General features: G+C 58.7%; 2 protein-coding genes across 10 annotated transcripts; both read right to left on the reverse strand.

Moving 5' to 3' along the window:
* Nucleotides 1-9: 9 nt before the first annotated feature.
* Nucleotides 10-7,659, reverse strand: CUNH8orf58 (chromosome unknown C8orf58 homolog). 3 transcript variants are annotated; one of them, XM_019631587.1, is made up of 8 exons: nt 4,847-7,659; nt 4,038-4,577; nt 2,352-2,845; nt 1,827-2,006; nt 1,611-1,719; nt 1,374-1,486; nt 1,047-1,153; nt 10-506 (listed from the first exon to the last, which is right to left on the reverse strand). In XM_019631587.1, exons 2-8 carry the CDS (start codon nt 4,084-4,086, stop codon nt 395-397), a joined length of 1,164 nt encoding a protein of 387 aa, XP_019487132.1. In that variant the 5' UTR covers nt 4,087-4,577; nt 4,847-7,659; the 3' UTR covers nt 10-394. The 3 variants fall into 3 exon arrangements, with proteins under 3 accessions (XP_019487132.1, XP_019487133.1, XP_019487131.1); XM_019631588.1 differs by having other exon boundaries at nt 1,047-1,150; nt 4,038-7,659; XM_019631586.1 differs by having other exon boundaries at nt 4,038-7,659.
* On the reverse strand, nt 2,830-21,191 carry PDLIM2 (PDZ and LIM domain 2). 7 transcript variants are annotated; one of them, XM_019631592.1, is made up of 11 exons: nt 21,005-21,191; nt 19,452-19,546; nt 18,558-18,709; nt 16,480-16,549; nt 16,217-16,368; nt 15,996-16,074; nt 12,325-12,407; nt 11,955-12,100; nt 10,303-10,420; nt 9,167-9,378; nt 2,830-2,845 (listed from the first exon to the last, which is right to left on the reverse strand). In XM_019631592.1, exons 2-10 carry the CDS (start codon nt 19,542-19,544, stop codon nt 9,201-9,203), a joined length of 1,071 nt encoding a protein of 356 aa, XP_019487137.1. In that variant the 5' UTR covers nt 19,545-19,546; nt 21,005-21,191; the 3' UTR covers nt 2,830-2,845; nt 9,167-9,200. The 7 variants fall into 7 exon arrangements, with proteins under 7 accessions (XP_019487137.1, XP_019487136.1, XP_019487134.1 ...); XM_019631591.1 differs by lacking the exon at nt 2,830-2,845 and adding an exon at nt 8,072-8,657; XM_019631589.1 differs by lacking the exon at nt 2,830-2,845 and having other exon boundaries at nt 8,072-9,378.
* Nucleotides 21,192-22,080: the final 889 nt, after the last annotated feature.

Consider the following 22,080-nt stretch of genomic DNA (forward strand, 5'->3'; position numbering starts at 1 on the left):
TCACAACAGTGACAGTCTCACAGAGATATATACGACTTTATCATTTTGCATATATACACACATCTGCAACACTCTGGGCCCCAACAGATTACTATGCCAAACATGCTCCATGGATGCCTGATAAATAAGCTACTTCACATTGTCTAAGCCCAGGGATTTCTGGCGGCCAGGGAAGTGCCTGGGAGCTGCCGCACCGTGGGGCTTCTCAGGGAACCAGGGCTCCTCTGCCACGCTGCTCCAGGAGGAGAAAGATTCAGCCCTTGCCTCAGAGAGAAGGGCAATTGTCAGCAGCTTTTCCTGGCAGTGCCCAGAAAGAGCAACAGAGCAAAGGGCAAGGAAGAAGACTTCACTCCACACCCCTCTACCCAGGGTCATGTCCCTGCACCAGGAGGTCTCAGCAGACGGAAAGGTTTTTTGCTCGTTGCTTCTTCACCACTAATGATGGCATAAAGGTCTTCCGGCGGGGGCGACATGGAGATCTTTCAGGGACGTCCCTTGACTCAGTCCTGTGAAAAAAGAAGGGTGGCCTTAGGCTAGAAGGAAACAAAGGTAACAATGGTCCCAGAGTGGGTCAGGCATTGCTTATCTGCCGTGGGGAGCCAGGGAACAGTAATTCACATGGCGTTTCTTCCCCCTGGTGAATTATTCAGTATAACCTCCCCCCCACCCCCCCATCATCCACTGTGGAATCTTTCATCTGTGCCTCTACCTTGCTTGCCCAGCAAACCTTGGAAGGTGGCCTGAGTTTCAGCTTTGAGGGGTGAGGGTTTGCTCAGCTGGCATAAGGAGATTTCCCATATTCTGGTCCTGGTTCTGCTGCTGACTCACGTGTGACCTCAGGAATGTGGCTTCCCTCCCCAGCCCAGTCCCCAGCCTCATCTGAAATGGGGAGCTTTAACTACTTTGTTTCTTCCAGCACCCTCCCCAAGACTGTCTGCCTCACTCAGATTTCATAGGGACAAAGAACAACTGGCGGCATAATCTCAGCATCCTGGTCCATTGGGCTCCTCCCTCTGTCCTAACTTAGGCTAGGCCACAGGACTTACCTCGGGGCAGGGCCATCAGGAGGGACAGGGGGCTCAGGGTGTCGCGCGCTCTTCCAGCGGATCCGGTTGAGCAGGACCTTGACCTTGTTCCAGTGGGAGAGCTCCTGCTGAGCAGAGTGTGAGGCGGTCACCACAGAGCCCCACCCCACAATAAACGCCTGACCAAACTCCCAGAGACAGCTGTCACCAAAGCCGAGAGAAGTCACCTGCTGCAAACAGGAACCCTCTCATTTTCCCAGTCTCTGGCCTTCAGGGTATCCACACATGCCAACCACGTCCCACCCCCACCACATCCTTTCACCTGCCCCACACAGATCCATCGCCTACCTTGTGACCCTGGGAGGACTGAAAGTCGTGAGCGGGCTCTGCTGGGACCTCTGACAGCCTGGAAGGGTTGGCACTGGGCACCCCTACTTTGGGGAGTGAAGCTCTTCTTCTCCCTTCAGAGAGAATCAGGTTACCCAGGGCCAGGAACGGGAACACACCCACCAGGCCCCATGGCTCAGGGGGTCTGCCTGTGGGGCCCCGGGCAGGCAGGACACAGGAGACACAGCCGCCCCTCACCTGTCTCCGCTGTCTGGCTGAGCAGCTCCCATGACCCATGCACCTCACTGCCTGGGGCATGAGAGGGTGGAGGCAAAGGGGCCGGGGCCTCCTCCTCCTCCACAGGATCCTGAGCACAAAAGAGAAGGGTACTCAGTGCCTGACTGCAGGCCTAGACCATTCTGAAGGAAGCCATGGTGCGAGGGGACTCGCCCCTCCTCGGTCTTCCCCGCTCACCTGCCCATCCGCTGGCCTGGCCACCCCACAGCTCACAACCCCAGGGGGCTTCTGGGTCTGTAGCTGCAAGTGGAGCTGCTGGAGCTTTGCCATCTGCTCGAGCACAAGGCACAGGTGTTCCAGGTAGCGAAGACCCTGCCCTGGGAGGCAGGCCCAGGCTTCAGGCCCCAAGCCCCCCATCTGTGGGACAGAGTGAGGTAGGGGGAACTTGAGCTCAACCGGACTCCCACCCTAGGTGACCAGCAGGTGGGAGCAGATGGGCAAGGAGAGGAGGACCACGAACCCAGCTGGCCTCCCAATGCCCAGCCAGCCATGGTGCCAGGCAGACCCCGTATCTGCCCACCTCCACACGGCTGGGAGTGGGGTGAGGCAAGAAGCTGTGACACAACCCATCAATTAGGGACAGCAATGCCCCACCCTGAGAGAGCTCCAGGGAGAACAAGTGGGGGAGGGGGGCCCTCTAGCCCCCGTGTGAAAGGGCCATCTCTATTCCGCTCTTCACCCAGCCTGAGAGTTGGCACTCACCACCGCTGCTTCCTCCACCTCTGCCTTGGTGGCCTTCTGATCCCCTGCTCCAAAAAGGGGCAGTTCACACTCAGGCTTGCTTGGCAGCTTTTGGGAGTGGTGGTGTTGTGACAAGCCGGCAGGGGAAGTCGGGAACTGGCGGGACCTCTCCAGCACCTGCTCCAGCTTACGGCTGGCCAGGAACCTGCTTAAGTGGGCGGGGGGCTCCATGGGCGGCAGGGCCAGGGGCTGAGGGCTCACCACAGCCTCAAAGTCCAGAGAGTCCGGAGAAAGGCCCAGCGAGGTGGCCAGGAGGCTGTCCCCAGCCACCATCTCCACTCCTGAATCCTGGGATGCCAGTTTGAGAAGTGGCACCTGCCTCCGGAGACCTCTCTGCTCACCATGCCCCTTCCAGGAGTCCAGTGAGCACCCCTGAGCGGTGTCCGGGATCCGTCTGTAGATGCTGGTGACTCCAGGCACTACACAACCGAGTGCCAGTTCCTCACCAGCCCCATCTACAAGGAGACTCAGTATCAGGCTGGGCAGGCTGCCCCCACCGCCCCCAGCATTCCTGGCAGCTGAAAGCATTCCCTGGGGAGGAGTGTCCTGGGCCAGAGGTGAAGGGAGGAGCCTGGACAGCCACAGCCCCTCCCAGATCTCTCTCCAGCTCAGCCTGAGAGATGGTGGATGGGGTTCTTTTTACAACAGTAATTGTTAGCGATCACAACCCATCTAGGCTGTGTGGTAGGCAAAGCCTCGTAGGGCTCATTCATCAGCTCCTGCAATGGCCTATCTTCCTCCAAGGGGTTAGGCGCTTTCTTCCTGGGAGCTCTTGCACTCCTGCCCTTAGGATCTGCCTAAGACCTCCAAGTCATAAGTGGGGAGGCACAGCCTCTTCCACCACACCACAAGGGAGAGTAGGACTACGCGTCCCGCCTCAGGGCAAGGGCAGACGGCACAGAGAAGGAAGCCTGGGGTCCAAACTGGCATCAGGATGCTAGATGAAGTTTCTCCTGGAATTCCTGGGTGGAGGGTAATTAAAAATAACAATAGCTGTAACCATTTTGGGCTTTGGGGCTTTTAAGTGAAACATAGTGACATTTTTGTGGAGAGTTGAAAAGAAAAAAAAAACTTAAATGGAAGAAAAGGAACTAGTGGGTAGGAGAATATGCAACGTTGTTGCCCATTAACTGTTACCTCCGTGCTAGGTCCTCCTACTATCTGCGTGCCCCAGTTGTAATGATGCAGAAATTGAGGCTGGACAGAGGGTGGAGGGATGCTCACGTCTCCAAGCCCGGCACGCGGGGAGCCGGATGCCAAGCCGGGCCCCTTGAGCAAGGAAGTGGGCCAGGAAATCGACCCCTTGCGCGGTGCCTTTGGGAAGGGGTCTGCCGTCCCCGAGGGGACTTTCGGGACTGCGGGCTGGGGCAGGGGTCGGCGGAGACGAATCCAGGTCGGGAATTTGAGGGAAGTGGACCCGGGGGAAGTGGGATGGATGTGGTGGCTAGCTTAACGCCCAAACCCAGAGGGTCTCCATGTGCAAGGCGCAGTCACTCGACCCTTCAAAAGGGAGGCCGCGAGGCGGGCGCAGCTAGGTCGGGCGCTCGGGACGGGTGCGCAGGGTGGGGTAGGATGCAGACGTGGGCCCCGGCGCCTGAGACGGCTGTAAGGCTGGAAGCCCTGCCGGACTAAGGGTGGGCGACTCACCCCGGCTGCCGAGCAGCTCCACGGCGAAGACGCGCCGCCGGCCCAGCATGGCCCCGCTCCGCCCCGACCGCTGCAGCCGAACCGAGCGCTCCCAGCCCGCGTCCCCCCGCCGCTGTCGCACTCGCAGCTTAGCTGGTGCGTCCGGACCCCCTGGGTGCGGCCCCCCGGACACTCCCAGCGGGGGAGGGGTGGGACGGGGGAGGTGAGGGGCGCAGGTGTAAGGGGGCGGGGCTGCACGCGGGGCCACGCGCGGCTGAGCTAGAATAAGGGCCGGGATCCGCTGTCCTTCCGCGCGTGGCGGCCCCGCGCTCCCGCCGCAGCCCAGGAGCGGAGTCCCCGGCCTGGGGTCACCCCGCCCCCAGCTCCACGCTCGGTCTGCCTTCCTGCCGCCAAGATGAAGCTGGCGGGCGGGGAGTGGACCGGCGCGCGGAAGGAAATGGAGCCCCACGTGCTGGCTGTGGGAAGGGCACTGACCGGGACGCAGCGGTCCCTGCGCTCCCAGCTGTGAGCCTGGGGCGAGTCACTCCGCCACTCAGAAACCTGGCGCGATAAAAGGGGGACATGATTTCCGCCCAGAGGGAAATCTTTTCCGACAGCTGCCAAGCACTTTGTGTCCCGGCTAGCAATGAATCTCCTCCTCATCCCGCACCTCTTCCTCACTCGGGGACCCTGAAACTGGGGGGCTGGGTGGGACTTCAGGATTGGGGAAGAAGTGCGCCTTGGGGACAGGAGAGGAGCCTGGAAGCGGCGCGAGTGTAAAAGTTCCCCGGTCCCCACCCCAGCCATCTTGGGGCCCTTGGGATTCTTACCGCATCGCCACCACCACTCCCACCGCTCCCTCCACCCCCTGATCCCCGCGCTGAAAATGGGCTGGGAGCCCAGACAGCTGCTGAAGGAGAGACAGTTTGGTGACCAGACGGGCGAGTGGCTTCTAAGGAAACCTCTTTCTCCTGCGGAAGGTGACCAGCAGGATCCAAATCCCCTGGAGGCAGATGAGGGAGCTGGTGGACGTGCAAACCTGCACCTGAGCCTCTGGGGGAGGGTCCGGAGCCTGAGCTGTTGGCAGTGGCTGTTAGCTGGGAGGGAGAAGAGGTCTGCCCATCCCTTCTGCCCTGTGCTCCTTCCTACCCTTCCTCAAACACCCTACGCAGGAGCCCTCATCAACTTGTAGCCACAAACTACAAGATTCTAACTTTATAAGATGGGGAAATTGAGGCCTACAGCCACGCCTCAGAAAGGAAGCATGACAGCCAAATGCCTGCATTACCAGCGATCTCTTCACACCGTGATTTTCAAGCCAAGCCTTTCCCCACTAGCCATGGGTCCTCTGGGTTGCCCCTCCTGGACAACACCCCCTCCCCATTCCTCTTTCCCAGATACAGAAAGGGAAACAACACTGGGCCTGGCAGGAACTGCTTTATGGAAGTCGGAGACAGGATGTGTGGTACCAACCCCCCCCCTCCCCAAGACCATGCCAGACACACTCCAGCTCTCCTAGGTAGGAGGGTAAGAGGGCTGGTGAGTCAGGTGGCTTCCTCTCTGCAAAGTGAGAGTGTGGGGAGGGGAAGGGAGGAAACCTTTGCCAGATCTTGCCCTGAATTTGGAGAATGTAGGGCCAGATTCCAAGCAGCAGTCTCCTTGGTGACTCTGGGGCAGGAATGCATCTGGAGCAGGAAGCCAGCCAGCAGGAATGCAGTGTCTCAGCACAAGCCTTTGTGTGGCCTCAAAAGAACCCCCCAACACGCATACACTTATACCCAACCACACTCCCCTCCAGGCCATGTTTCCCCCCATGCAGATATGCCAGAGCCCTCGTGGTGATCAGGATACCTCCTGCGGGTGGGGATTGGGGGGCACACACTTCCCTCTCATCTGCCTTTTGCTGCCCTGACTGGCAGGCAGCCCTGCGCCCCGAGCTGGGACAGGCCTTCACCACCCGGAGGGCTCTGTGGCCCCACATGATTACCACGGCAGCGTCCTTCACCCCGACTGCAGGAGGAGCATCATCTCCCTTTGATTGATGCTTGAAGGAATGGGAGGGGCAGCACAGCCACCCCACCCCTGCCTACCTCAGGGGTAAGCAGCTATCGTGAGTTCCTGAGACATGGTGGCCTGAGTAGAGTCATCCCTCAGGCTGAGGCCAGGGGTGCCCAGCTGCCCCTCCACTTCCTTGGGGAGAAGCCACAGCTTAAGGGAGTGCATTTCCTGCAAGCTCAGCACTGAGCTAGGCCCTGTGGGACCAGGGACAAAGCCAAGAGCCTGGGAGCAGCTTCTGCCAGACTATAGATGGCCGCTGAGAGCCATAGTGACCTCCTTAGTGGCCTAAAAGGGTGTCCCTGGTGATGGACGGGCAAGAGTACCCCCACCCCTGGGCAAGCCCGAACCCCAGGAATTAGGCTGTAGGTACCATCCCTGGCCCCTAGGAGTCCTTGGACCAGTTGTTCATCTTCCCTATCCTTGGTTTCTTCATCTACAGACAAGGATGATAACAGTACCTACCAAATTGTGAGGATTAGAGTTAAAAAGCACTTAAAACATCCCTGGCACTTAAGAATCATCAAGCCATCAAACTTTGGGAAGGTCTCTTTGTTTCATCTCTAACTGAAGGGAGCTGTATTAGATGCTCTCTCGGGCCACTTCTAACTCAAATCTATCATGGTTTCTGAAGTTATTCCCCAAACTGCAGAAAAAAAAATAAAAAGAGCACTGCACAGGACAAATTGCAATTGCATAATTGCGCGGTCTCCCCCACGCCATGTCTGGGTCAAAGGGCATAGGGGTGAAGTCAAAGATGACTCCAGTCTTCTCTGTTGACAAATGGCTAATAACGCCATCTTCCAAAGAAGTTTGCTCCCAAGTTCGGGCTGGCTGTGTGTCTGCAGAGAGCTCTGGAGCTGAAAACCCTTAGAGCCCCTGGGAGGAGAGCTGACTGCCACAACTAAAGAAGTGGATTTTAGCTTGAACCCATCTGGCTTTCAAAAAGCATTCAATAATTCTCTCACAGGCATACCCATTTTACAAGGGTCTCTAACTCCCCATTTGTTTTCTTCTCCTGAGAAGACAGCTGGCCCAGCAAGGTTTGTTACAGGCAGGGATCTCACCATATTAATATTCCAACCCACCCTGTCCCAACTTGTTACTTCCCTGTTTAAAGTTTTCAGTGTCCCCAGAGCCTCAAGGTGAAGTTCAAGCCACTTTTCCCGGCATTCAAGGTTCTCATCTCTCCTTATCTCGGTATCCCCTCCAGTCACTGCCCTGAACGGAGCATTCCACTTGGACTCACGTCCATTACTCCACAGTTTTCTTTTCCACCCACCTTGTTCATCCTTTCACACAGATGGCCCCTGCACTGAACTCACAGGGCACGCCTGTGTATTCCGTCTTAGCTCTTAAGCACTCACTGCCATGTAGCATTATTTCATTCATGCCGGCTCAGTCGCTGCGACTTGACTATTATCTTCAGGAAAGCAAGAAAAATGCTAGATCTTTCGGCATTCCCACTGTGCCCAAAGCCCAGGTGTTTCCAGAGGGGCGAATTCCCCTTTTGCGGGCATTCTCCCCTGCGGTAGGGCCCACCTGACACTAGGTGGCGCCAAGGAGGCTTTCCCATTTCAGACCAGACGTTGTGGCCTGACTTGCTCCTGAGCCACAGAAAGCCTGGATCTTTTCTAATGGAAATCAAGGCAGCCATCCAGGCAAAAGGTGAGACAATTATATCAAGGTGCAAATTATTTCAACAGGTGCCCGAGGAGGTAACACAGTGTTCGCCAAGATTCCTTCCAAAAAGAGACAGCACAAAGCACCCTCTGAAGCCCAGCTTTGATCTTTCCTGTGAAAATAAAGCGGAGGCTGCCACCCATCCCTCAGGCTGACTGGGGGGGGGGGCAGGGTGAGTCTGGAGCACCCAGCAGCACCCATGCACCTTTCTGAAATGTCCTCTGGAATTAAGAGTGGGGTGAGGGAGGAGTCAAGCCAAAAATCTGGCAGGGGACCACTGCCCCCTGCTTCAACTCATATATACTCCCAAGGCAGGCTTACCTAGCACTGACCATGCATTGCTTCTTGTTTTATTTTTCCAATCAACCACCAATGAAGCCAGCGGGGTCTCCCAGAGGAAGTTGTGGGCAGACCAACCCTGACACACTGGTGAGGCCCTCAGTGGGTGGTGGTCCCTCAGGGTGGGGGCTCTGCTGGGTTGCCCCCCACCAGGGAAGCCTAACCTGCAGCCCTGTCCCAAGTGACTTCTGGTGATTATCTTTCTCAAGTGGGTACAGACAGGTTCGTTGAGTGAAGGAGGTACTCTGGATGGTACCCTGTTCTGCCCATCCTTTGGGTAAGTCAGCAGGGCTGGCAGCAACCACATCAAGTACAGCAAGGGGCACAGAGAGCTGTAGCCCAGCCAGTGCTGGTGGACCAGGAGATGGTCACGTGGATGGGTCTGGGGCCACCTCCTGAGTTTCTGCTGCCTGCTTCCTGCATCCCTTCCCCTCCTCAGGCTCCGGGTGAGCAACTTATTCCTGTAAAGTGTCAGGGACCATACCAGGAAAACAGACATCTTCACAAAAGGGTCCAGGCTAAAAGAAGCAGCCTTTTCAACAGGGGTGTCACATGGTAAAGCACCTGGTGGGGTGAGGGTGTCAGGGGGGAAATAAGAGGGAAAAAAAATATGTAAATAAAGCCTCTCCACCTAGTGGTAGAGAGAAGCTCATCCCCAGGGCCCGGGGCAGGAAAGGGCAGGAAAGCGGGGCAGCTACTTGGTTTCGTTCATGTATATATATATATATATTTACCGAGCTCACACGCTGGAAACTTTATACACTGAATACCTTTAGTCTCTGGGCCACCCCTCTCCTTCTAGATACTAATCTCCGTGACCCAACCTGCTTAACCCCTGTTGCACAAAGACGTCCCATGCAGAGCACACCTCAGACTTTGGTGCACAGCCTGTCCTGCAGCGGGGAAGCAAGAATATCTACAAAGTCCTGGGAAGGGAAGGCTGCCCACACCCACAGCCCAAGACAGGCCCCAGCCTCTGGCCTCACCCAGCGAGGAGGAAGGGGCCCCACCACCCACCATCTCCCTTCCATGCCAACTTGCTATTGGCATGGCCTGGGCGTGGCGGTGCCCACCGAGTCCAAGGCGGGCTGGCAGCGCAGCTGGCGCTCAGGCCTGGGAGTTGAAGGTGGGGGTTGCTGAGTAGCGCTGACGCGCGTGCTTCTCGCAGTACAGCTCATCCCCCACCCAGAAGTGCCCACGCATCTTCAGGTTCAGGCTGCAGTCAGCACAGGTATAGCAGCCCGGGTGGCGGTACCGCCCCTCCTGGATACGCACAGCCTGGTTCCTGCGGACAGAGGAGCGACAGCCATTAGCCTGGGGGTGGGGAACCGCAGCACCAGGCATGATGCCCCCCCCATTCCCATTCCCCCAGAGGCGGCACCTGGGAAGACCCCCCAAACCTCAGACGCTTGACTCCCCAAGCCTGCCCTTAGGAATCTCGCTTCAACAACCCTCCGGCCCCCACCCCCAGACCCCCTAATGCCCCAAAAAAGTCATTCCTGCCCCGATAAAAGGCAGATAAACTCCATCCTGAATCTGCTGGATTGTTAATGGGGCAGCGGTTCTCAAAGTGTGGTCCCAGGTGTCAGGACCAGCAGCATCACATCACCTGGGGACAAGCTAGGAATGTAAAATCAGAAACTCTTGGAGGTTTGGCCCAGGAATGCTCTAACAAGCCCGGCGCACCCTGTCACTGCAGATGAACCACCAAGGCCCAGGGAGGTTAAGGGATTTGCCTCGAGGGAGTCATCTGACCCTCCACATTGTGCATGGGAAGAACTTTTACCAGGGGGGCTTTCAGCAACTTCCAGAGAATGTGGCTGTATTATAATGCCACCCACTGAGAAAAATGAACCTACTTCTGGAAAGTTTATCCTGTTCCAAAGGGGGTGCGGGAGGGGTAAGAGCAAGGTTTTCCAGGAGAAGGCACCTCATCTAGAGGCAGATCTCCAGAGGTTGGGAGATTATTGGAGAGAAATGAAAAGCAGTAGCAGGTCTTGCTCCTTTGGGGAGGAGGGGGAGGAAGTCAGGGAGGAAGAAGCCAGCGCAGGCATTCTAAGAAGACTGACAACGACCCACAAAACCCCTCACAGGTCCACTGTGGCAATGTGGCCCTCCACGGTCCCTGACTGGTTGTGGTATACAGGCCCCTCTGGAGCGCACCCTGTACCCTGTCTGCCACCCTGCCTCCCAGGCCGCCAACACTCACGCAATGCTGGTGCTGCACTTCTCACACGTGTGGAGCTTGGGCGGGGTGGCCAGTGCCCTGGAGGTAGGCAGGGAGGCCTGCGGGCTCAGCGCGCTGGGCAGGAAGGCAGGTGTGCCACCTGGGAGGGGTGGGGCAGACACACACATCAGAGCTGGTCTACCACAGCAGCATCTAGGTTGTACTTATTTACACACACTCCACCTGCTCCAACACGCTCCGAGGATACTCACAGGCGCACGTACTGGAGGGCCTCTGGAGTAACGCTGGGAATGGAGGGAGGAAGTGATCACACTAGATCTTTGGCTGAGGCTGGGCAAGTATAGGAAGCATGTCCGAGGCTGAGTTATAGCCCGAGCTAAGGCAGCAGACGGGAGCGTCTGTGCTCAGGTCTGACATGGCAGGCCAAGCAGCCGTTTCCTCTTGCATGGCCCAGTCATGATGATATTAATGGACGGTAATAATAGGTAATAACAGCACCATGATACCTTTGTACAGTTTTCAAAGGGCTCTTATGTGCATTATTGCAACTGAGCCTTGGACCACGCTCAGATGAAGCACGGATGTCATGAAGCAGGTATGGCCCCCATTTGCAGCTGACCCCGAGGCGCCAAGGGTGATGTCACCATCCAGCTGTGCTCTCCTCACCCCACTGCCTCTCCTTGGCCCCTTGTAGGGGCCCCGCCAACACCTCCAGGTCATGATGGACCAGACTGGCTCTAAACCTTTACATCCCACCCCTTGCCTCTATGAACACCCCCCAAGGAGATAGACAGACATCAGAGTTGAAACCAGCCACTAGGTCTGGTGACTCTGCCACTCACATCTTTCTCCTGACCATCCCATTCTCTTGTACCCTGATGCCATTGCCCAGGCCAGGCCCTCCCCATGTCTCCCCTGGATTAGAGCAAACACGCAGACAGACACACAGACACACAGACACACACACACACACACACACACACACACGAACTCCTGCAGCAGCACTGTCTACTCCCTTGGGAGCTGGGCAGGCTTGTCAGCCCCAATAAACAGAGGTCCTGAGCGCCTTCCATCTCCACACTCTGCACATGGCTGGTCCACAACGAGCACAGTAAATGTTTGACAAGAGCCCATATCAATTGGTATCATCTGTACTGCTCACTTTGGCATCTCAGGCACTGCCTGGCATTATTGAACCAGCCCTCCTGGGTTAGGCCACTCCTAAGCATGGTATGTGAGGCCTCACAGCCAGGACTTAACCTCCAAGGCTGCCCTGCTTGCTGCCAGGCCCGCTATTCTCTGCTCCCACACCCAAAAGCCCTCAGGCGGCCAGCCTCCACATTGCACGGTCTCCTTGCCATCGGCCATTCGGTAAAGGCTTCATCTATACCATGTCAAATCCCTCTTCCTCCATGAAGAAGACTCCACCACCAGGCTCTATTGCTCCCTTGGCACTTTCCTGATCCCAGCCAGCACCTGGGGCACCCCTGGTAACCCCACCCGACGGTAAGCTCCTTCAGTGCAGGGCCTGTGGCTTCTAGAAGTCAGTACCCCCTTGGTGCCTGCTCTCATGATGAGCACTTAAGGAATACTAGCTCAATAACATGTCCATTCAGGGTCCCGGGGTATCCTGGGGAACCTCCTTCCCCTACCTGAGCCCCTCAGGGCCTCACCTCTCTCCTCAGCCTCCAGGGCTTCCTGCAAGAGCCGAAAGGAGCTGGACTGCCGGGGAGCCACCCGCCCCTCACGATTTTCCTGCAGCATCTTGAAGACTTCTGATTCCTCTCCCAGGACGTGGCTTCCCCTGTCCGACTCCACACTGCAGGAATGGGAGGCAGCCAGGATTGAGGGTCCATTCTGGGTGTTCGGAAGATTATGGGGGCAGCAAATGGGTGTCCCAGGAGAAAGGATTCTAGGGGTCAGAGGAAAGCCACCTGGGCTTACAGGGGCGAGGACCCCGCACCCCTCTGTGGGAAACCAGTCTGTCTCTTGCTCCTTTCAGCCCTCCAAGATCCCACCCCACCCTCCGGGGCCTACTGGTACCTGAATCTGGGGCTGCAGGATCGGGGGCCTGGGGAGGACGGCAGCACCAGTACAGCTGAGTCGCCAGCGCGGCCGAGGCCTGCCTGTGGGAAGGAGAGGCACCAGGGGAGGAGTCAGAGCCAGGGCCTTTGGCCAGCACACCCATCGGGCCGCCAAGGCCAGCTGTTCCCAGGCCCAACAGCAGAGGGCTCCCGGCCCTTGCTGACCAGCAGGTCCCCATAAGGGAACGTCGCTTTGACCCTGCCCTCAGAGCCAGGGCCCCGGGGGCTGCTTCTGCTCTGTCCCAGAGGGAAGGGAGGCAGCGTCTAGCCATGAAGGTATGAGGGTTCTACGGGGGACTGGGTGAGCGGCAGAATGAGGACCGGCGGGCACAGCCATCTAAGCTCGGACACAATGCAAATTCCTCTGTTATCTCAGGCCATGTGTTTGGAAAGATGTTGCATGTTGGGACCTGGCTCCTCTGACAGAAAAAGCAGAGAAGCCAACCCTTTTGCAGTGAGGAAAAGGCAACATAAAGGGGTCGAGCGACGGGGGCCAAGACCCATCTGGGAGTCAGGGCTGGGGCTGAACAAATGACTTCCCTCCCACCCATGCTGGTTTCCCTTCTAAGAGGGCTGGAGTCTAGGCTGACCAGCCTCTCCCAGCCACCCTGGGAGGTCTGGTCCTGCTCCATGCAGCCGTGGGGAGTCGGGCCAGGCCCGCACCTCAGCTCTGGGCCCGCACCCCAGCAGCAGTGCCTCCTCCCCACGTTCCTCTTGGGCTCTTACAGCTGCTCTCCACCTGAATTAGCTCACCTTCCCTGGCTTCCTGGCCTCGGCACCCTCCCCCATTCTGCTCCCTCTCCGACTCATCCCCATGCAAAGGAGAGCCTCAGAGACCACCAGGTGGCGTGGTGCTGAGGGCAGTTTCCTAGAAAGCCAAATTCCCTTGACCTTAAAATTCAAAGTCAGGGACAAATGATGGGGTCAAATGGAAAAAAAAAAATGCATGAGTTCTTAAGCTAAAAGTGGAAATGTCAGAGTCTTGAGAAGACAGCCCTATGACTCTCACCAGCCTGCATTCCTCTGCTCTTAGCTCTTTGTGAAAACATTCTACAGGTGAGGAGACAGGGTCAGAAGGGCAAAGCAGCTGGTGCAAGCCACCCGGGGAGTTGGAGGCAGGGCCGGGAGTCCACATCCAGGGCTTCTGGGTGCCCAGCTGGTGCCATGGGGTCAAATGACAGACGGTGAGAAAATTTCCTCAGGAATGACAGCCAACACCGGCTAGCTACTCAAGAACGGTGCCCCATCTGGCTGTCCCAGTATGTGCCCTGCACCGGAACACTGGTCAATGGGGAGAGAGTGCCGAAGTCTGGCTCAGGTCCCTTTGAAAGCCCAGTCCTCATGCTGGCCAGAGGGAGAGGCCCTGTTCTCACTTCACATCTGTTCACCAAGGCGTTTGCCTACCTGGAGGGGGAAACCTCCCGTTTCCAGAAGGGCACCGTAAGGGCTGCTGATGTTCTGCATCTTGGGCTCGGTGCAGCCTCAGCCCGCTCAAGAGCCAGCAGCAAAGCCACGGCCACAGCAGACTGGGATGGGGGCATCTCCTCTAAGGTGCTCTCTGCCCCCTTCCTCCCACCAGACCACCCCCCCCTGGTGGAGAGGCCCCAAGTCCCTCACTTGGAGCAGCTCTGCTTTTCTTCTCTCTCCCTCCCAATCAGCTCAGCCTTCACAGAGGGGACCTTTCACCTCTGAGTCCAGAAAGCCTGCTCACCTGCCCATCAAGAGCTGTCTGTTGCCAACACCTCTCCAAATGTGTTCTGGGGGAACACGGGATGGTAATAAGTGAGTGGCAAGGGAGGGAGGGTGCCAGGAAAAATTCTGCAGTTAAACAAGTTTAGGAAATGAATAAAATTAAATGTGTGTCTTTCGCTCAGGACTTCTTAGAGCCTTTAAGGTGCTAAAGTGATTTCCACGAGAGAGCTGTGGAAACCTGTGACTCCCATGCTGTCTGACCCCAGCCTCACTTGTAGATCAGAATGCAAGTATCGTGGGGTTAGTATTTCTCTTTGTTTTTCCACCACTGCATCACCAGAGGCTAGACGGGTGCCTGACACAAAGCAGCTGCTCGATACATATTTGTTGAAGGAATGACCGGGAGGGGGGGAGGGGGGCTCAGGTGATCCTCACATCTTTGCAGGCATCTGATCCCTGAGGGCTCCTTAAAATGGATTGGTGCCCCCACCCCCTCACTCCCATGTCTGATTCAGTAGGTCTAGGCTGGAGCCTGAGAGTTTGCATTTCTAACAAGTTCCAAGGTACTGCTGGTGGTTTGGGAACCACTCCCTATACCACCTGCATACCCCCTTTGCCCAGAAGGAAAGGAAGGAGGCCAGGATGGACAGCCCCTCCTGTCCGAGCCATGCCCTAGGACAAGCTCACTCCTGACTGGTCTCAGCCAAAAGCTCTCCAGGAGGAGGCCCCCAGGCCCAAACACACAGGTCTTCCTTGTTACCACTGCTTTCCTCTCCCTCCCCCCATCACCTTCTATTTTAAACCCTACCCGGTCCTACCTCCCGACCCTCCAGCAAAATTCCTGACGAAGCCTTCTCAGGCCACCCCGGCCCACGATCATCTCTCTCTCCTCCCAGAAGGCCTCCTGTTTTCATAATTAAGACCACACTGTTCAGTGCTTAATTGTTCCAGAATTGTTTTGCATATTTGTCTTATCTCCACAGATACATTTTAAATTGTTTAAAGACCAGGGATCTCATGGAACACATCTTTATGCTCACGTGGCCTGGCAGGCCACGAGGCAGGCCCACAGAGGGTCACCAGGGAGCCCCTACTAGGCCGTCCCCAGAGGACCCCACTCCTTCCTTCTCCAGAGCCCCCACCCCCCCGTTTCTAGTACCCTCTCCCAGCCCTCTCCGAAGGCTCTGTCTGCTCTCTGGAATGCAGAATCATCCAGAGGTAGGATTCCAGCAGCTGGGCTTCGTCCCCTTCACCCCAAAGGCTGGACATGCCCTCCGAACCCTGCCCCCAGCAGCTGTGGCCCAGCGCTGTTGGCCGCCTCGCTCTCTCACCTCCCCACCCCTGCCCTTAGAGAGGAGAAACACCACCAAGGGGGCTTGGCTGTCGCTAGTGGACAGTGAGAGCTGGTGAGGAGGTTCCAAAGGAGCAGGGCAGGGGTGGGAGCCAGACCTAGAGAGGGCCAAGTGCAACTCGAGGCAGAACCGCAGTCCTGCTGGTGGGTCCCTGAGCTGAGCCAGAGGAGGAAGTAGGGGGATGGGGTGGTGGAGTTGGGCACGCATGAGGCTGGAATGGGGAGGAATGTGTTCAAGAGATGCAGCCAGAGCCAAAGGGAACCATCCCAACAACAGCAGCAAAACTATGTCAGCCCTGACCCAAAAGAAACACTCGAGAAGGGAGGAAGCCGGCAGGAAGCCGGGAGGTGGCAGTGAGTGGGCCTGAGGAGGCAGAAGCCCACCTGGGACCAGCCGGGCGGGACCCGGGCAGCCAGTGTGACCCACCAGCGGACAAGATGGCCTCCTTGCTCAGGAGACAGGAGTGCCTGCTGCTAGGAGACGGAGGTGCGGGCTGCCCAGATGGGACCAGCCGCCTGCAGCCCCACGGGCACCAATGGCAACCAGTGGGCATGGGAGGCTCTCTCCTTATCCCCGGTATCCTCACCTGTCGGCTTCCAGAGTGGCCCCCATAGGACAGACGGTCAGCAGCAATGAGTCCCGGGGGGTGTGCCAAGACCTGGAAACTGAATGGGGGAAATGCATGGTGTGTCAAGGTCCCCGTCCAGCCTACCCCAGGGAAACAGAGGGTGCCCCTAGGGCCCTCTAAACACAGCTACTGAGACTTTAAAAGGCCTGGTGGCCAGGGTGCCCACCCCCTGCACTCACCTGCGGCTGATCACCGCCTCTCCAGGGACAGTGTGCAGGCTGGTGGGGGACTGGGTAGATAAGGGGCTGTTTGCCCGCGGACTGAGGGAGGCTGGGCTGGAGCAGGAGGACCGCAGGGAGGACTGGCTGTCACTGTGTGTCCTCACAGAGCCCTGCGGAGACAAGGCCACAAACAGTGGGCCGCCCATCCCCTTGGGCACTAACCCTGAGGCCTCCCCCACACTTCAGGGCGCTGGTGCTCCCAGCTGAAGGCACCATCCTACCTGGAAACGTGTAGCCAGCACCTCCACAGAGCTTTCCCCATTGGTCTGCCCAGGAGAGGCAGCCTGGGACCTGAGGAGAGGGCAGAGGAGGCAAATGTCACAGAGGTCCCGCAATCCTGCTTAGCTGGTAGGGGCTGGAGATTTCAACTGTCCCACACCAGGTTCACAGTAGTGAAATGTCCAAAACTTTCAGACAGCAGGTTGGAAGCTTCAGCAAAAAGTTACATAAATTCAACTTTATTAAAAACTCCTCACACTGTCCCTGCTACCCCACCTTTCCTTTTTCTTTTCTTCTTTTCTTTTCTTTTGTTTTGTTGGTATTTCATCTAGACTTTGTCACTGGTCAGCATCAATTTGTACATCGATTTTGGGGGAGATAGCAGATTTCATAAAATAATCCTTTATCTTTCACCCACGGAGAAACGAAGCCTGGAGAGGGAAAGTGAGTTGCCCAGGGTCCTACAGCCCAACAATGGCTGGACCAAATGCCCACTCTCCCCAGCCAGAGGCTTGTCCCTCGCCAGCTTCACCGCTGATGGCCAGACTGCCTTTGAGAGGGTCACTCCCGGTCCCTTCCACAGTGTTCTCCCTCATAAAACAACAGTGGGGCTGTCCCTCTTCCCACCAGGCAGGCAGCTGTAGGACCTCAGGTCTCCCGCCAATCACCAAGGCGGCCAACAAGAGGGTTCCCCCACCCCAACGCCCCAGGAACCCTCCTCCAAAGCCCTTCCCAGTGGAGTCCAACTGGATCCTCGAAGAGGCCACTGGAGGGCCAGGAGCTGGCTGAGGGTGGGCAAAGCGCCTGTGATGTACCATCCCCACTGCACCATTCCTGGAGGGATGTCTGACCACTTCTAGAGAGGTCAGCAAGTCACCACACACCACGCCAGCCCCTGCCTCCCAGGGGAGGGGTGTGGAATCAGAGTGCGGAAAGCTCAGGCTGCGGCTCCAGCCCAGAGCACTGCTTCCTGCCACAGGGCTCTGAGTACCTGAAAGGTCATGGGGGTGGTGAGGGGGTTGTTTAGGGGGGATTAGGTAGGAGCTGGGCAAAAGAAAGAAGAGACATAGAGTCTTGACCTGCCCAACATGGAGCTGGAGGCCTGGGGGTACTTGGCCAGATGGGGCTGAGTCCCTCTAAGAGGGACCTGAAAGGAAATGATGGTGTCAGCAGCTCCCTGCCCCTCTCGGCAGCCTGTTGTAGATTTTGGTCCTCTTCCCAGATGCCATGAGGTACTCCCCACCCTCCTCCTCTGAGTCTCACTCTTGCAAACACTCTTGAGCCAGAGTGGCACGAAGGAGTCACTAGAGGGGCCAGGGCCCCCAGAGCATCAAGGGAGCCAGTTTTTACAGCACTGCGGGAGAGCAGGGGCCAGGAGAGGGCAGGGAGTCAAGGCTCAGGGAGAGCCAGGTGGAGGGGGCGGTGGCGGAGAGGCAGGAGGTACCTGACTCAGGTTCAAGGCCCGCCCAAAGGGCTCTCCTGGCTGAGGGAATCTCCCAGCGTTCCTGCCCTGTGACTCACCAAGATGCCCCACCCTGAGGAGCCACCTGTCCTCCCCCAAACCCAGGCCTCCAGGCTGCAAACCCCACTAGCCAGAAATCTGCCTTCACCAGCAGAGCCCAGAGAGGCAATGAAGGGAGGGATAGGGACTCTCTGGGGAATGCGCCCTCAAATTCCTCACCTTCATCCTTAACCCCGCCCCCCCCATCCAAACAAAGGCCATGCCCTCTTTACGTCAGGGGCCCTGGAGACCCAGCCTAAGGCACACCTTTCACCTCTTCAACCCACTTGATGCCCACGCCCAGTGCCCCACACACTTGGGAACCAGTCAAACCCGGGCGTCCAGGTGGCTGATGCCAGCCTGCCCTACCTGTGGCCGCACGCCCAGCTGGGCACAGGGACACCCCTCAGCCCACTTTGCCGCAGGCCTGGACCCCTGGACCTTCTCACAGATGAGCCAAAAGGGCCTGGGAAGGCCAGGAGAGGCTGAGGACAGGGGGAGGGGCAGCTGGTGCAGCGGGCTGGCAGAGGGGAGAAGAACGCGAGCAGTCCCGGTGGAGGTGGAAGATGGAGGGCCTACCGGTCCAGCTGCAGCCGCAGTGGGGAGGGGCTCTGCCGGATCTTGCTCTGGGCCTCAGCATGAAGCATGCTCTCTGCACTCTCCCCGTTGATTGCCACAATAATGTCGCCAGGCCGAAGGTCAGCAGCCTCAGCCTTGCCCCGCTCCGTTACCTGTAGGGGATGAGGAGCGGGTACTCTGAGGTACCCCCACTCAGATAGTGGTGACACTAATGGAGGCAGGGAGGAGAGGGAATTTCCCTCTGTCCTACCCAAGAAACACAGAAGCTGGTTTGAACCAGGCTGACCTGTGTCCCCCTTTCGCATGTCCCCCTTTAGTCCCTCTCTATGCGCCCATTGGTGTCTGCCCCGCTAATCAGCTAATGCCCTCCAAAGCTGGAGGGGCAGCGCCCCTCCCCCGTCCCTCAGCACTGGCATTCTAAGCAGGGCCTCTCAAAGAATGTGTAATGACAGAATTTCAGGAACTGTGCTTGGAAGTGCTTTTGGATAGAGAGCCCTGCCCGTGCAAATTGCACAGGGCTGGTGGCTGCCTGCACACAGGCCCTGTGCGTGAACACTCCCAGGCCTGGGTCAAGGGGAAACTGCCAACAACTCAGGGGCTCCTGTCCTTGTCACCACCCAAAATGGCTGCCAGCAGGTATGGGGTTGGTGACCAAGGAGAAAAGAGCAGGCCCCATACTTGGCCCACCTCCTTGTCACTCCCCAGAAGCCTGTTCCTGATGTGGCCACCACATCCCCATGGCAACAGGGCCCCCACCCTACCTAGGGCTACACTCCCAGAAGCAGGCCTCTGGCTCCAGAACCAAAAAAAAAGAAAGAAAGGTGTCTGTGGGGACCACGTGGACAGGACAGACCCTATGGGGGTACTTCCTTATCTCCTGGAACTAGCCCTTACCTTGGTCACCATGATGGGTGTGTGGAAATCCCTGCCCCCGGTGATACGAAAGCCCCAGGGCGCCGGCCCCACCACGTCCACGGTCAGCTTCATACCTGAGGAAGAGAAGATGAGAGGCGGAGTCTGGCCCCCACTGGATGCTCTAAGGGGGCAGGAGAGAGGCAAAGGGAGTTGAGGTGGTGTCAGGTCCACGGAGTAACCAGTCAGGGGCTGGGGGTGGGGTGGAGAGGAAGTGACTAACTCCCTCCCTCCCTCCTGTTTCACTTCCCCCCAACCCTGGGAAGCCACACTCTGAGTTCCCCTTCGCTGTGTTCAGCAGAGCAGCTCCCTGGAGGTAGGCTGTCAGGGCCAGACAGGGGCTTGCTGGAGCGCTGGTGGGCAGGGGCTGGCAGGTGGCAGGAGATGTCAGCATTTCCTCCCCTCCCCCTCCTCCACCATCAGGGCTAAGTCCCACTAGTGCTTGCTTCCTGTCCCCAAAACCGACAGCACAAGGTACTTCCTCCGCACTCTGGGGGAGGGCAGCGCCGTGAGAACAGTGACAGAAAGGAAAAGGGTGGTGACACCACAGAGTGTTCAAGTAGTTGTCTGGGTCAGGGCGGGCCAAGGTGAGGCCAGGGTCCTCAGAGGGGCCTCCTGCTGCCTGCTCAGCCCCTGGCAACATGGCCCAGCTGGGCAAAGCCTAGGCTTCCCACCTCCCCCAGGGGCCTGCTGCCCTCCAAACAGCCCGAAAGAAAGATAGGCTTATCTGCCAAGCTGGGCACACCCATGCCCTTGGCACTGGCCATGAGGGTGAGCTGACTGATGCTGCCTGTGAGATGGGGCCACAGGCCTCCCATCCACTATCCACTCCCTGGGCAAGGGAGTGTCCTTGCAGACTGGGTCCTCGTAGGATTTCTGGAGCCTCTAGTTCTAGAGTCAGAAGCCAACCCAGGTAGAAAGCTGCAGTGCCAGGCTGGGACACCACCCTGCCCAGCACCCACCCTGGAGCTGCCTCTGGGGAGGCCCAAAGGCTGCGAGTGTTGCTCAAATCTATCCAAGGGCACTGGGGCCACCTCCCCGCGTTTAGGAGTCTGAGGAGGGGGCGCACAGGCCAGCGGGACTGTTTGCCCTCTTCCAGGCTCTGTGGCTTCCCCTTTGTCCAGGCCCGGGCCTCTGTCCACCCCCCAGGCTCCCGGCCGGCTCTAGCAGCTCACACGCCTTGGATTCCCAGACCTTTGAGCCGGCCAGTGGACTCCGCGCCGGGAGCAGCTGGGAGGTGCCCAGCCTGTGCGCCCGGCTCTCCCAGTTCCGGCGCCCTCTCGGCTCCGAGGCTTAAGTACCCGCGGGCCAGGGGCTGGAGGAGCAGAGCCCGGGATGGGGAAGCTTAGCCCGCGCAGGGCGCCATCCCCGAGGCGAGGCTGCGGAGAGAGGGGCTGGGGGCGCGGGAAAGGTCCCAGCGCCAAGGGGCGCCCAGGGGGCGCGGGCGCTCAGAGCAGCGGGCGAGCCGGGAGCTGGGAGGCCGCCGGCCGCGAAGACGGTGCGCAGGTGGGCGCGCTCAGCTGGACCCCGCTCACCTGTCGGGCTAGGCGGCCGGGTCCAGAAGGGAAGGGAGGGCGAGGTGACGCCGGCGCTCCCGCTGCCGCAGCCGCTGCCGCCTGCCCAACTCTGGGGAGAGCCGCCCGGGGCTCCGGGACCTGCCTCCGCCCATGTGATCCGGGGCCGCCCCTGCCGCCGCCCCGGCGAGGGAAGCCGCCTCCTCCGTGCAGCCCGGCCCCGGCGCTGCCTTCTGGTCCACGCCACGCTGTGGGGCGGGTGACTCTCTCTAGAGCCCCCTAGGGGCCGCGACCGTCGTCCCCGAGGTGCCCGGTCCTTCCGACTACACCCTGAGTGGAGAGGGGAGCCGTTCTCCTGGCGCTCCCGAGTCCCACTTCGCAGACGGCTGCGGCTGCGGTCCCCTAACGCTCTGCCCCCGCCCCGCCCCGCCCCACCAAGGGCCTGGTCTGTCTGCGGTGCGCCGGGCTGGTCCGCCCGCTCCAGGCTCCCACGCTGGCGCAGATGAAGTCCGACACCCACAGATCCCAAACTAGAGCCGCCCCGCCGCCTTCCCGAGGCCAACGCGCTCAAGGGGCGGTGGCGCAGAGCTTCCCGGCTAGAGATGTCCCCCAAGCCAGCTCCACTCTGGGCGACTTGTCAGATCCAGGAGATTTAAAGAGAGATGAGGAGGCTCCGATGGAGGTCACCGGGCACCCTCCTGGGCTACACACGTTCCTCCCTCTTCTGGGCTGATTCGTTTTCCATTCCTGGCTGCCCTCACCTTCTCTTGCTGCCCTGCTTGGGGCCGGCCAGCCCCAACAACCCCCACTGTCCCCCAGGTCCCAGCCCTCTGCCAACCACCTGGAACCCAAGCTCCAGGGATCAGGAGAGGACAGCCAAGGAGAGGCCCCAAGGCGCCAACTCAGAACCATCTGGCAAATGGTTCCCAGAGTCGTACCTAGCAACCCTCCCCCTGGGGACCTCACGGCCCACCAGAGCTGGCTCCACCTCCCATTGGTCTCCACTTTGCACGCTCTCTGACAGGCTGGTCTGTTTCCAGCGGGCACACCTGTGGGCACAGCTGTAGCTTGCTTGCCTCCGGTAGTCATTCCCTCCC

This window comes from Hipposideros armiger, unplaced genomic scaffold (genome assembly GCF_001890085.2).
Source record: "Hipposideros armiger isolate ML-2016 unplaced genomic scaffold, ASM189008v1 scaffold_1015, whole genome shotgun sequence".
Taxonomy (NCBI): domain Eukaryota; kingdom Metazoa; phylum Chordata; class Mammalia; order Chiroptera; family Hipposideridae; genus Hipposideros; species Hipposideros armiger.